The sequence below is a fragment of the Dipodomys spectabilis genome, unplaced genomic scaffold, assembly GCF_019054845.1.
Source record: "Dipodomys spectabilis isolate Male_0828 unplaced genomic scaffold, ASM1905484v1 ptg000264l, whole genome shotgun sequence".
Taxonomy (NCBI): Eukaryota; Metazoa; Chordata; class Mammalia; order Rodentia; family Heteromyidae; genus Dipodomys; species Dipodomys spectabilis.
This window is the reverse complement of record NW_024870941.1, coordinates 9,615,094-9,627,519: the sequence shown is the minus strand read 5'-3', so window position 1 is coordinate 9,627,519 and position 12,426 is coordinate 9,615,094. Positions and strand designations below refer to the sequence as shown.

General features: G+C 58.4%; 1 protein-coding gene across 2 annotated transcripts in view; it reads right to left on the bottom strand.

Annotated features, from left to right (window-relative positions):
• Positions 1–11,548: 11,548 nt before the first annotated feature.
• Positions 11,549–12,426, bottom strand: part of Adgrb1 (adhesion G protein-coupled receptor B1) — a 91,569-nt gene continuing 90,691 nt past the window's right edge. For both annotated transcript variants that reach the window (XM_042700002.1, XM_042700003.1), the window contains one exon: positions 11,549–12,306. In XM_042700002.1, the coding sequence (XP_042555936.1) occupies positions 12,109–12,306 (198 nt within the window). In that variant the 3' untranslated portion in view covers positions 11,549–12,108. The remainder of the gene's footprint in view (positions 12,307–12,426) is intronic.

Sequence of the window (12,426 nt, the reverse complement as noted above, 5' to 3'; positions counted from 1 at the left end):
GACTAAACAAAGGCAGCAGCCCAAATTCATAAGAAGTGAAAGATGGAACCAAGAAATGAGCCAGAGAAGGAAATACTAAAAAATGAAAGAGAACTTTTTTTTTTGATGCTGGTCCTTTAGCTTGAACTCAGGGCCTGATCACTGTCCTGAACTTTATGCACTCAAGGCTAGTGCTCTACCACCTGAGCCACAGCTCTAGCTCCACTTCTGGCTCTTTGGGTGGTTAATTGGAAATCAGAGTCTTACAGACTTTCTTGCCTGAGCTGGCATTGAGCCATGATCCTCAGATCTCAGCCTCCTAAGCAGCTAGGGCTACAGGCGTGAGCCACCGGCACCCGGCTGATGGGGAGAATGTGGTACAACACAGGTGATTTTGGCCAGGACCTAACCAACCAGCAAACTCCGAAGTGCCGACCTCCTGGGACTTGAGAGGTCCAGCGGGCGGGGGTGGGGGGGCACGTGACATCTAGGTCATCCTGGGCTACACAGAGACGCGTTGCCCAACAGACAGAAGAGGAATTCTTTAAAAGCACAGTATTAAAATGAAGGACGAAGCATGGTGGTGTGTATCTGTACTGGCTATTCAGAAGGCAGCAATCCTGAGGATTGTGAGATGAGGCTGACCTTAGGCAAACAGACTAAAACAAACCCACATAAAGCAGAAAGGGCTGGAGGCCTGGCTCACATGGTAGAGCACATGCCTAGCCAATACATCCCAGAAGAATGAGTAAATGGTAGAACAGAGACAATGACAAGCACAATGCTAAGGTGGAGGTGAAGGAAGAGAACTAAGGAAGGGTGTCGTGGAGAGAGATTGAAAAATGGGTCAGGAGAACCGGAGCCAACGTGGGGAAGAGGAGCTCAAAACCAAGATCATGAGAAGAAGCCCCAACTCAGCGGTGATTAGGAAAATGATGCCACATTTTGTGCCTCTTTGGCATGCAGTCGGTCGATGCCTGGTGAGGGCGTGTGGATGGGGCCCTGGCGCCTCTGTAAACCACCCGCTGCAGGGGCTTCTCAGATGGTCACCAGCTGCCGCCAGGCCCCACGGCAACCACGGGGCCATTCCTGAGATTGTGGGAGCAGGGCCGCTCTCACGCCACCTCCACAGCGGGCGGGAGGAGAGCGGGCACGGAGAGGGAGAGGGCGAGCTTGTGCCAACCAGAGAGGAAACACGAATGAAGACGGGGCTGGTGGTCTCCCTTCATTCCTCGACGTTCCTGGTCTAAAGCCCCAGTGCGTTCAGCTGCTCAGGCAGGAAGAGCTATTTCTGGTCCCAGGATTGGGACACGGACTCGTGGGGGCTCTGCTGCGTCCGTGTTTTCTGCAGGGCCCCCTCCCTCCCTCCCTGACATCTACAAGAGGCGGTGGCAGCAGCGTGGCCCTGGATCCTGGCACCAGGCAGGGTGGGGCAGCCCTGCGTTTCTGCTTCCTCCCTGGGTCTTCGCATCCGACCTCAAAGACAATCAGTCACAGGAGATACCCCGTGGAGCCAGGAAGCGAACGTTGCCATTTTCTTGCTAGCAGGTTCAGCCTTGCCATCCAACTCGGTATCTGAAATGCCCAGAAAACTCTCACCAAACACAAAGGCTGACACCCACCCACTCCTGAGCACAAGCGGGGCTCACGTGTGGGGACCTGACCAACCCTCTCCGCACCACAGTAGCCACGCTCGAAGATGTAAGGCGTCCTGACCAAGACACAGGAGACAGAATGAGACTCAAAATTGGCAAAAACCACAAGATCGACCGGCAGCATGGAACCGAGGACCCGAAGAGTTCACTCAGACTCTGCCGGCTGAGCTTGGGGAGAGGAAACCAGCATGGGGAAGGGGCGAAGGCAGTCTTCACGGTGACCGATCGCAGCAGACCCTGGGCCCACGTGGGACGTGCAGGAATGGCAAACTCCTGGAAGAGAACAGGGAAAACCTGGGCTGTGAGTGTGTGAGACACAGCACCAAAAACAACCATGAAAGAAAAGGTTAGACTTCTTTGAAATGAAAACCTTCTGCTCTAACAAAAGACAATGCCAAGAGAGTGAAGAGACAAGCATGGCTGAGAGGCGGTCACGAACACATCTACTAGCTGAGGAAGGGCTGCTTCCCAAGCACAGGAACTCCTAGAACTCCGCAGGGGAACCAGGGAGCTGATCCGAAAGGACATGAACGGAGACCTTGAGGACCAAGACACCGGGTGGCAAATGAGAGCCAGGAGAGACGCCACCGAGTCTCATCAGGGAGTTGAATACTGTAATGGCAAGGAGACACAGACACGCATGCGCTAGAATGGCGGCTAACAAAACCCCAAACTCCAGCCCTCATTTTGGGGTGACTGTTGGTGAGGGTGGGGAGCCTCAGGGCACTGGCACACTCAGTGGGGTGGCAGACAGTTCTTGTTTCATACGAAACCCAGTGCAGTCAAGGCGTCCATGCAAAGGAGAGCAGGCTTCTGTCGCCACGGACACGGGGCGCGGGCTCATGCAGCTCTGCCCACGGCTGCCCGGGTAGAAATCAGAGGATGAGCAGACCGTGGCACAGCCAGGCAACGGGCCGTTCTTTGCTGCTGAAGCAGAGTGAGCTCCCAGGCTATGAAATGATGTATGTATTGTGGAGTGGGAGAAGCCAGTCTGAAAAGTCTGCTGCCTGTGTAACTGCAGCGTGTGCACACCTGTAATCCCAGCTACTCGGGGGGCAGAAATGGGAGGCTGTAAGTTAGTTCCAGGCTGGCCTGGGCAAGTTTGCAAGACCTTATCTCAAAACTAAAAGCTAAAGAGCCGCTGTGGAGCGTGGCTCAGTGGCAGAGCTCTAGCCCGGCGTGCATGAGGCCCTGCCTTCAACCCTCAGTACCACAACAGAAGGAAGTAGGAGGAAGAAGAGTTTGGGGTGCGGGGGGGAGACTGGGGAGGGTTTGAGTAGCAAAGGACCCCGTGAGGGGCCTGGGGTCCCGGGTCTGGGCCCGGGTTCAGTTCCGGAGCTGGTTCCACCCCTTGGGGCGGGTACCTCACCCAGAGGAAGGATTCGGGGGCGCCTTCCAGCACCCGGTTGACAGAGCTCACCGGGCGCTCGTGTCGGGCGGCGGGCTCTCTCCGTGTGTGAACTGTGCCCTGCCGGTGGCAAACACAGCACGGGGTTCCAGGCTCTCCATGGCGCTGGCCGCCGTCTGTGGAAAACTCTGTCATGTTCATCTCCCTGGAGTCTGCTATGGCTTGGCTATGTGTTTTGTTAAAGCATGTTGAGGAGAAAGAAAGAGACCAGAAGAAGCATACAAAACAACCAGATGGGTCGTTTCAAAAATGTGCTTAGTGGAAAAATTTAAAACACAGACTGAGATATAGAACAACCTAATTTAAATAAGGGTACTCTCAGATCAGTGCTCCCTAGTTATGTAAGGCAAAACTGGAGGCCGGCCCGCCAACGCTCCCTGTGGGTTCTTCATAACACGCCTTATGCCTGAGGGGTGTGCACAGTGAATAGAACCTTCCCAACAAAGACCACCCAGCCAAGACCACCCATCCTCAGCCAGCAGAGACTGAGCTGGGGGGAGGGGGAAGGGGAGGGAGACAGGGAGAGGGGGAGAAGGAGGAAGGGGAGGGCAGGATGGAGAAAGGAGGAAGAGGGAGAAGAAAAGAGGAAGAAGGGAAGGGAGAGGGAGAGAAGAGAGAGAGGGAGACAGATACACAGAGGTAGAGACACAGACCCCAGGGGCTGCTGTGAAAAGTGCCCCCTGCAGGCTGGACCTCTGCGTGCAGGGGAAAGATGGGGTCCCCGGGAACTCTGCTGGACGCAGGGATGGTGCCACCCATGTAGTCTCATTGCAGAGCTCACAACCAGGCCTGAAGCAGGTCACAGGCCACCAGCCTAGAGAAGGCTGCCCGTGTCCTGAGATCCATCCTGTCATTTGGGGACGCATGTGGGCTGGGCTGACTCCTTTGGGAACTCTTTGAGTTAAATCCTTGTATGATTCCAAAGGGGAGCTGGGCAGACAGAACTGCAGGACGCTGTGTCGTTTCCAGATCAATAAACGAGCCAATTAAAGATAAATAAAAGATTCAACAGCTTCAAAAAATCAAGACGGGAGACTTTCTAACGAGGATCATGAAAGCAGGGCAAATCTACAGCACTAGGAAGAGGACGGGCGAGGCCTGGCCCACGAGTCAGTACAGCAACATGCCTGAAGAAAAGTGAATGAGACCAGAACTCAGGCCAGCTGCGTGCTGTTCCGTGAGGATGTGGTGGGTCCACGCAACACCGATTTGTGAGGGACAGAGAGGCCTCGAGGGACCTTGGGTCAGACGCAGAAGTCCACACAGAGGACCAGCTACTTCCGGACCCTCCCTCCCCCCACCCTGCTGGGAAGGCCCCCCTACCAGGAGGGCACCAACTCCAGGCAGCGGGGGTGGGACCGCGCTCAGGACACCTTTTCCGAAACCGGCTGGCCAGATGTGAAGCACGGAGGGGGGTGAGGAATGGGGACGAGGCGTTGCGCACTGAAGTGGTCCAACTTCAGATGGAGCAGAAAGCCCTCTGCGTGGAGCCGGCTGGCTGCACACGGCGGCTCCCCAGCCCCCTCATTAGGCGGCTCTGCACACACATACGTGTTGTAGAACTCCAGGAAGACATGGGTGCCACACGTGGAGAGGTGCCAGAGCCCTGCCTAGTGTATGTACCCCTGTACCGCTCGCCCTGACCCCCACGTGCCCAGCCGGGAAAGGTCTCCACACCCTGTCCTTCGGTGGGGTCTGAAGGTTTCACTATACGGAGGTCGGGCAAAGCGACCCACGGCCCCTCTCCCCTTCCCAGAGGCTGGGGCTGAGGCAGGAAGTCCCGCCCTCAGCCCCGCCCCAAGGCTGCTAAGGGTCATGTCACTTGTTTACCAAAGACTCACATCACTCCTGAGATTCCAGCCATAAGTGTGGGTCAAAACACAGAGACAGGACCAAATTTCATAACATCACAAAGGTAAAGAAGATTTGACCAATGAAGTTGACTATCTCAGTTCAGGGCACTTATAAATGACTCTGTTCCCAGCGATTAGAAAATGCGTACAAAATGTGTACAAAAACGGCCCCAGCTTATGCAGCCAAACAACTGTCATACAGTCCTCAAAAATAACTTATGTATCCAGTTATGGTTGAGGGAAGCTCTCAGGGCAGCGCTGGAGCGGCTGCTTGAGAAATGCCTCCCCTAAAATGTTTGTGCCAGATACTAACGCCTGAAGTCTACGAATGAATGTGTTAAGTATCCAGCATCAGCAGAACCTTTACTTCATACAAAACTCAAAGGAGACAATGAGGAATTCTTGGGCAGGGAGCCTTTACTACAAAGGTAAAGGAGAAAGCGCATGTCAGACATCATGGATGGAAAGGGATGGCCAGGGCAGACAGAGCAGAAAACAGAAACGTTCTCAGAGAGGGTTGTGAGCAATACAATTCCAATACATGTGCAAACTTAGCTGCGCTAGACTCCCATACTGAAAGACTCCGCTGGAGGCTCACGCCTGTCATCCCAGCTGCTCAGGAAGCTGGGATTTGAGGGTCACCGTTCAAAGCCAGCCTGGGCAGGAGAGCCCATGAGATAAAGCCAGAACTGAATGTGTGATTCAAGAGCTAGAGCGTCTGCCAAGCCCTGGGGTCAACTTCTTAGTGCCATTAAAAAAAAAAAAAGGCAGGGGAAACACCAAGTAGTAAAGCAAGTATTAGCAAAGCTGGCGTGGCGTGGCCTGGCGTGGCCTGGCGTGGCATGGAGCGGCGGGAGCCATCCTCCGAGGCCCTGCGAGGACTCTGGAGTGCGGCTGGATGCCAAGCTCGGGAAAGTGTGGTTACAATCGTGTAAACCAGTCCAATCCAGGGGCCATCCCTGCACACGGCATTTTAGGCTCACCCTTGGACCAGTCCCTCCCCACCTCCGGTCCTTGCTCCCGGGTCCCCTCCTGCGGGAACCGAGGGGGTCTGTGCTCAGAGATGGGCTCTCTTGACGGCCCCAGACTGGTCTGCTCGAGAAAGGGCACAGAGGGCAGGGAGGTGGGAGCGGTGCCCCGGCCCGCTGCCCACCCTGAGCCACCCGCCGCGTTACCGGCTCTGGACCCTGGGCTGGCAGGGCCCAGCTTGCCAGGACTCGAAGGCGGAAGGCGGAAGGCACAGGAGTCTGCGGAGGGGGCGCCGCCTCCCACCTCTCCCGGTGGGGTCCATATGGTGTTCCCAGAGCCATGGCGCCAGCAGCACCTCCTCCGCCCCACCGCCGGCTGCTGGTGCCGGACGCAGGGTGCCCAGCCTCCTCCCACCCGGCCTCCTCCTGCCCCGGCCTCCCTGGCCTCTCGGCCTCCGGCTTGCTTCCCCCGCGTGTCCCTGGGGCTGGGCACCGCCAGGCCTTGGGCGGCGGCTTGCTGTCCTGAGCCTGGGCGGTGGTGGGTGTTGGGACCGCAGACAGTGGATCCGAGGTCCCATGGAGCCTGAGGCACCATGGTGGGGAGGCCAGGGCCCGGCCCGGCTGCCCCCGCCTGAGCCTCTGCTCCAGGGTCTCTTGGCCTGAGTTCTGGGTGAAGCTTCTGGAACCTGCGGCTGCCATCAGCTGGTGGTGACGCACGGTTCCGGCTTCGTCTCTGCCAGGCCCCTATTTGGAGGTGCTTCCGCCGCGTGGGCCGGGCTGGCGCGTCCTCAGCCTGCTCGGGGGTGTTCCTCCTCCCGGTTATTTTTAGGGCCTGACAGGGGGAGCCCGAAGCTTCCTGGCGGCTGGAGAAGCTCCGAGCGGCAGACTGGGTTACGGAAGGGCTCCACCAACCAACTAACCACCTGGACCTGCTCCCCTTGCACAGAATGGAGAAACTGAGGCTGGGTGGGGGGAGTAGCAGAGCAGGGCAGGAGGGGTCCTGGCCTACTGCCTGTGGCTGAACCTGCCTGACCAGCGAGGGGGACAGAGGCCAGGCCAGGCCAGAGTCTCGCTTCTCTTCGGGCCCCTTGTGGGCGGCTCTGAGCAGACCCAGCTGGGGACTCAGAAGGTCTCACTGGGCAGGCCACGGTGGAGGAGATCGATTGCGGGGGTCAGGGAGCCAGGAAGCAGGGCCACGGACGGGATCTGTCAGGGGCTGCCTGGCTGCCTGACCTGTCAGACACCGTCAGACACTCGGGAGCCTTCACATTTGCCAACAGAGCCTTCGGTCCTGGGAGGAGGCCACAGGAGTGGACAGGAGGCTCAGCAGGGCTCGGGGTGGCACTCTTGGCTGGCAGAGGCTCCGGAGCAAGCCTGGAGCGGGAATTGTCTTTGCTGTGCTCTGAGGACTGGTGAGGCGGGTGAGGAAGCCCAGGGCTCACCTGCATCCTAAACGGGACCCGGAGAACCCAGGAGATGGAGCAGTGGAGCTCAGACAGGCCCAGGCCGCCCTGACAGCGGTGGGGAGGGCCAGTCTGGGAGGAGTAAGGAGGCCGAAGAGCAGAATGCGCCCGGGCAGCAGGAAGCATCTCATTCTGCAGCACAAGGCACCGAGCTTCGGTGTCCAAGGACTTCCTGACAGGAAGTCTGTTTGCGGAATGGGGGCCTGGCATGGAGCTTGGCGGGGAAGGCTCTGGGCCCCCAGGGGCAAGGCCGCTGGGGAAGGGCGTGGAGGACGCGGGGCTTCCCCATCCCTGCCCTGGGTGTGCTGGAGACGTGGGTGGGAGGCCGGAATGGCGAGGAAGCGCTCCCCGGGCACCCCGGAGGGCGGGGGCCCTGAGCACCCAGCGCCTGGGGGCCATCGTTCCTGCCAGCTCCTCCCCGGTGGATGCAGACTCCACTCACCATCTTTAAGCACCCATCCTTCACCCAGAGACCTTCAGCCCATGAGGGCCAGGGGAGGAGGAGCTGAGACCAGAGATCCATAAACAGCTTCACAGTGATGGTGACCACAGCAGCTGCTGCCTTGTGACTTCCTGTCACAACCGTGGGTGTGGACATCGCCATCATCACCACCGCCCCCACCACCAACATCACCACCATCACCACCACCAGCACCACCACCATCACCACCATCACCATCACCACCAACATCACCAACATCACCATCACCATCACCACCAACATCACCAACATCACCATCACCACCATCACCACCAACATCACCATTACCACCACCACCACCACCATTACCACCACCACCACCACCACCAATACCACCACCATCACCACCACCATCACTACCATCACCACCAACATCACCACCATCACCACCACCAGCACCACCACCACCATCACCACCATCACCATCACCACCAACATCACCAACATCACCATCACCACCATCACCATCATCACCATCACCATCACCACCAACATCACCAACATCACCATCACCACCATCACCACCACCATCACCATCACCATCACTACCATCACCACCACCATCACCATCACCACCACCACCATTACCACCACCACCACCACCACCAATACCACCACCATCACCACCACCATCACTACCATCACCACCACCATCACCACCATCACCACCACCACCACCACCACCATTACCACCACCATCACTACCATCACTACCACCATCACCATTACCACCACCACCACCACCTCCAATACTACCACCATCACCACCACCACCATCACCACCATCACCACCACACCACCACCACACCATCACCACCATCAACACCATCACCACCAACATCACCACCATCACCACCATCCCATCTATTAGGTTAAATTACACAAACAGGGTATTAGTAAGACCAAGGAAGAATGAAATTTTACAAACGAGTCCCAGGTAACCTGAGACACATAAGTAGAGACCGTAGGAATGGAACAAATGGCAGCTTAGCGTTCCTGAGATTTGCAAAGTGAGTAAGAAGAGGGCCAAACTTGAAAGGCAGGATTGCCCTGTAGAGAAAAGCTCCAGGCTAGTCAATAAAGGAAAAGTCCAGAGCTAAAGGCCTGGGAAAATAGGGGGTTAAACACCGAGTTGCTGGAATTCGGTAAATAATAGTGAAACTCAGAAAGGGCCAGGAAACCTGGAGGGTGGTTTGACTTTGAGTGTGATAAGTAAGAAATGTTCTTGCAATACCAGTTAAACCCCAAACCAGGAACTGAGCAAAGGGAAGCTCTGGGATGTGAGCTTTGCCTGGATGACTCATTGGCCTTGGTTACTGGAGCTGCAGTCAGCATCTGCAACCACTAACTGATAGCCCTGCTTCTGTAGCTCGCCTGTTTGCCCAGTGTGAAGCTGCACTGGCCACCTGCGAGTGGCTCCGCATGGTTTTCTCCTCGCCCCCATTTTGAGCTCAGGGCTCTTCTTCACTGTCCCAATAGTGGGGAGCAGCCGCCATATGGCTAACAAAGATTCCTAGCCCAATTGACTGAGTGTTGGTGACTCCTTTCGTGGATCGTGGGTTGGAGTCCCACTGGCTCTGGGAAGCTGGCATACTTCCCATCATCACCACCACCACTACCGCCATTTCCACCACCACCATCCACCTCAGTCCACTGCTACGCCATCGCCACCATCACTAACATCACATCACCCATCTCCCTCACAACCAGCACCACCACCACCACCATCCATCGCCACCATTACCACCACCACTACCCCCTCATCACCACCCCTGCCGTGGCCACCACCATTACTACCATCATCACCACCCTCACATCACCGCAGCATCTCCACCCTGGAACCCCACCTTCAGCCCCCAAGCACTCCATCACTGTGATCCCCACATTCCCAGACCCAGTGTACGGGGTGCTGATGCAGACACAGGGTGTCAGGACGGAGGTTGTTGAAAAGATGGCCCGGGGACGTGAGGCTACCACGTGTGAGGGAGTTCCAGGAGTGTCCAAGAAGATCTTAGACACATGGGCAGCTCTGGAGTCCGCAGGACAGAAGCCAGGGGGTCCAGAGCATGGATGAGTCCAGGGGCCTTGCCCGGATGCCCTCCAGTGGGGCCTTGCCTGGCATCAGTGAGTCCAGGGGCCTTGTCTGGATGCCCTCTTGCATGGAGGCAGGGAACAGCAGTTTCTGGGAAGAGTCAGAGCAAGGCGGCCATGAGCACTGAGCATGTGTGAGCTGCGGCCCAGGGAGGATGTGGGGCTTCTCCTGGCACACATGGCCTTCTGGGAAGTTGGGGAAGAAGGCTGGGCTGGGGTGGGAGGAAGACTCCTCATCTGAACATAGTGCCTTGTGGTGACCGAGCCCTGAGCCCCCAGCCCAGGGGTTCAGCCACCCTACCATCCTCCAGCCTGCAGCAGCATGTGGCTCAGGACACCTTTGTCCGGTGACATTTCTCCTGTTAGATGCAGTGCTGGGTGTGGCAGGGACAGCGTTGGTCTGGAGTCTGCCCACACATGCCTGGGACACAGGTGGGCCAAAGCAAATCTGGGGCCTCCAGCCCTGGCACCGGACAAGGGCCTGGGACACTGACCTTTTCCCACCAGGCCGGGCAGCTCCCGGCATGCTTCTCCAACGATGAGAGGACAAGGAAGGGACCAAAGCCACAGCCACCAGAGAAAATGCTGTCAGGTGTGGCTGTAACGCAGGGCCTCTGGTTTCAAAGGCAGCATGTGTGGACATGGGCACACCGCACTGCACACGGGCCAGGCCCACCTAGGTTTGGGTCATGTTTTGCTGCACAATACCACTCAAACATGCTAGGGTTTTTGGAATCTGAGGGTCAGGGATAGTGCCGGGCCTGCACTGGCCACCTCTGGGGCTGATGTGGACAGGATGCCGCTCTCTGCTATGTAGCTGCCGCCTGGGGATGCTCCTGGTCACTCATGGCTATGCAGATTGCCGGACGGTGCTCCCTTCCCCATCCATGTGGCCCAATCCCGATCTGAGGGAGGGGGTGACCCATCTGACCCGAGTTCACAGGGTTGGAGTCCCAGCAGAGGGGTGAGGCACAGGCTAGCACACCAAAGGCACCCGTGCCAGGCCAGAACCCTCTTTGGGCTCACCTTGGCATTTGGTTTTGGATGACGTGCTTGGGTGTGGGGGACTCTGCACGGCCTGCTCTGCACACCTCTCTCCTTGGGGCTTCTGAAATCAGGATCCAGCTCAAGCTGGTGTGCAGAGCCTGACAGGGTCTGCCCTCTGCCCATGGAGGCCCAGATCTGTAGTCCCAGGTACCTCAGGGTGGAGACAGGGTGACACGGTCACACACACGCGTGTGCACACACATACAGGTGTGCAAGGCACATGCACGCATGTGCATGCACACACACACACACACACATACTTGTGCACACATGCACAGACTTCATGGGCATCAGCCCATCAGCCTCCGGGCTCTAAGCTCACGGCTCACCCAGTCAGGCTGAGAGGCTTAGGCTGCCCCCTGCTGGGGATATGGAGGAAAGCACCAAAAGCCGCTCACTCTCCCTGCATTTCCTTTGAGCATTTCAGGTTTTGTTTTTGTTTTTCTCCCAGGGTGCTTGGAGCACATGCTGCCCCCCTGCTGAGGATGGAGGAAGGAAGGCAGGGGCACCAGCCCTGGGGACGGGGCACAGGATGGCAGGCCTGAGCGGGCAGGAGAGGGTCCCTTTGCCTTGGGGCAGAGGAAGGCCGCACACAGGGAGGGCTGGGTTTTTAGTTCTTTTTATTGAAGAAAAGAAAAGGAGAGAAAAAATAGATTCCCCACCCCGCTTCTTCCCGGAGCAGGCTTCGTCCTGCCCCTGGGGCCTGGGCCGGGGCTGGGGTCTCCCCCCGAGGCCTGGCAGGGGCCCAGGGCCCTGGAAGGGAGGGGGGGTCTGGCTGCTTCCCAAGGGGTGAGGGGTATCTAAAAAACGGAGCCAGGCTGGCAGGCCACAGGCAGTCCCCTGCAGCGGTGCCCGAGGCAGGCATCCTAGGAGGGCTGGCCACACCAGGCCTGCCCGTGTCCACCGCCGCCCGCCCGCCGTCCGCTGGGGCTCGCCCAAGGAGGGCAGAGTCTGAGGCACCTTCCTGCCTCTGGAACCCTGTGCCGGCCGGGCCGGGCCGCCTCCTGTCCTGCTTCTGGCGCTGGTCCCAGCACGGCCGGCCCTTCGCCTGCCGGACTCCGGGCCCGGGCCTGGCTGCCACGGTGAGTGGGTCTCGCCCGTCTGTGGCTGGTGCGGGCAGAGCAGCATCCCTCCGGGCCCGGCGCGGGGCCGCGCCTGCCCGCTCAGACCTCGGTCTGGAGGTCGATGATGTCCTGGCCCACCAGTGGGATGGTGGCGCCGGCCTTCTCCCACTCCACGCTGCGCAGCTCCAGCGGCGATGGGGGCAGGGGCTCCAGCTCCTTCTTCACCCAGGCCGGCGTGCTGTGCGGCTTCCGGAGGCTCTCCCAGGCCCGCTTGTTGGGTGTCTGCTGCTTGTCTGGCTGCGGTGGCGCGGGTGAGGCAGGGTGAGGAGAGGAAAGGAGGGCTCAGCAAGAGAGCTGTGGGTGGAGTCAGTGACCCGGGCTCCGGGGAGGGGCGGCTGCCCACCCTGAGCCCCGCCC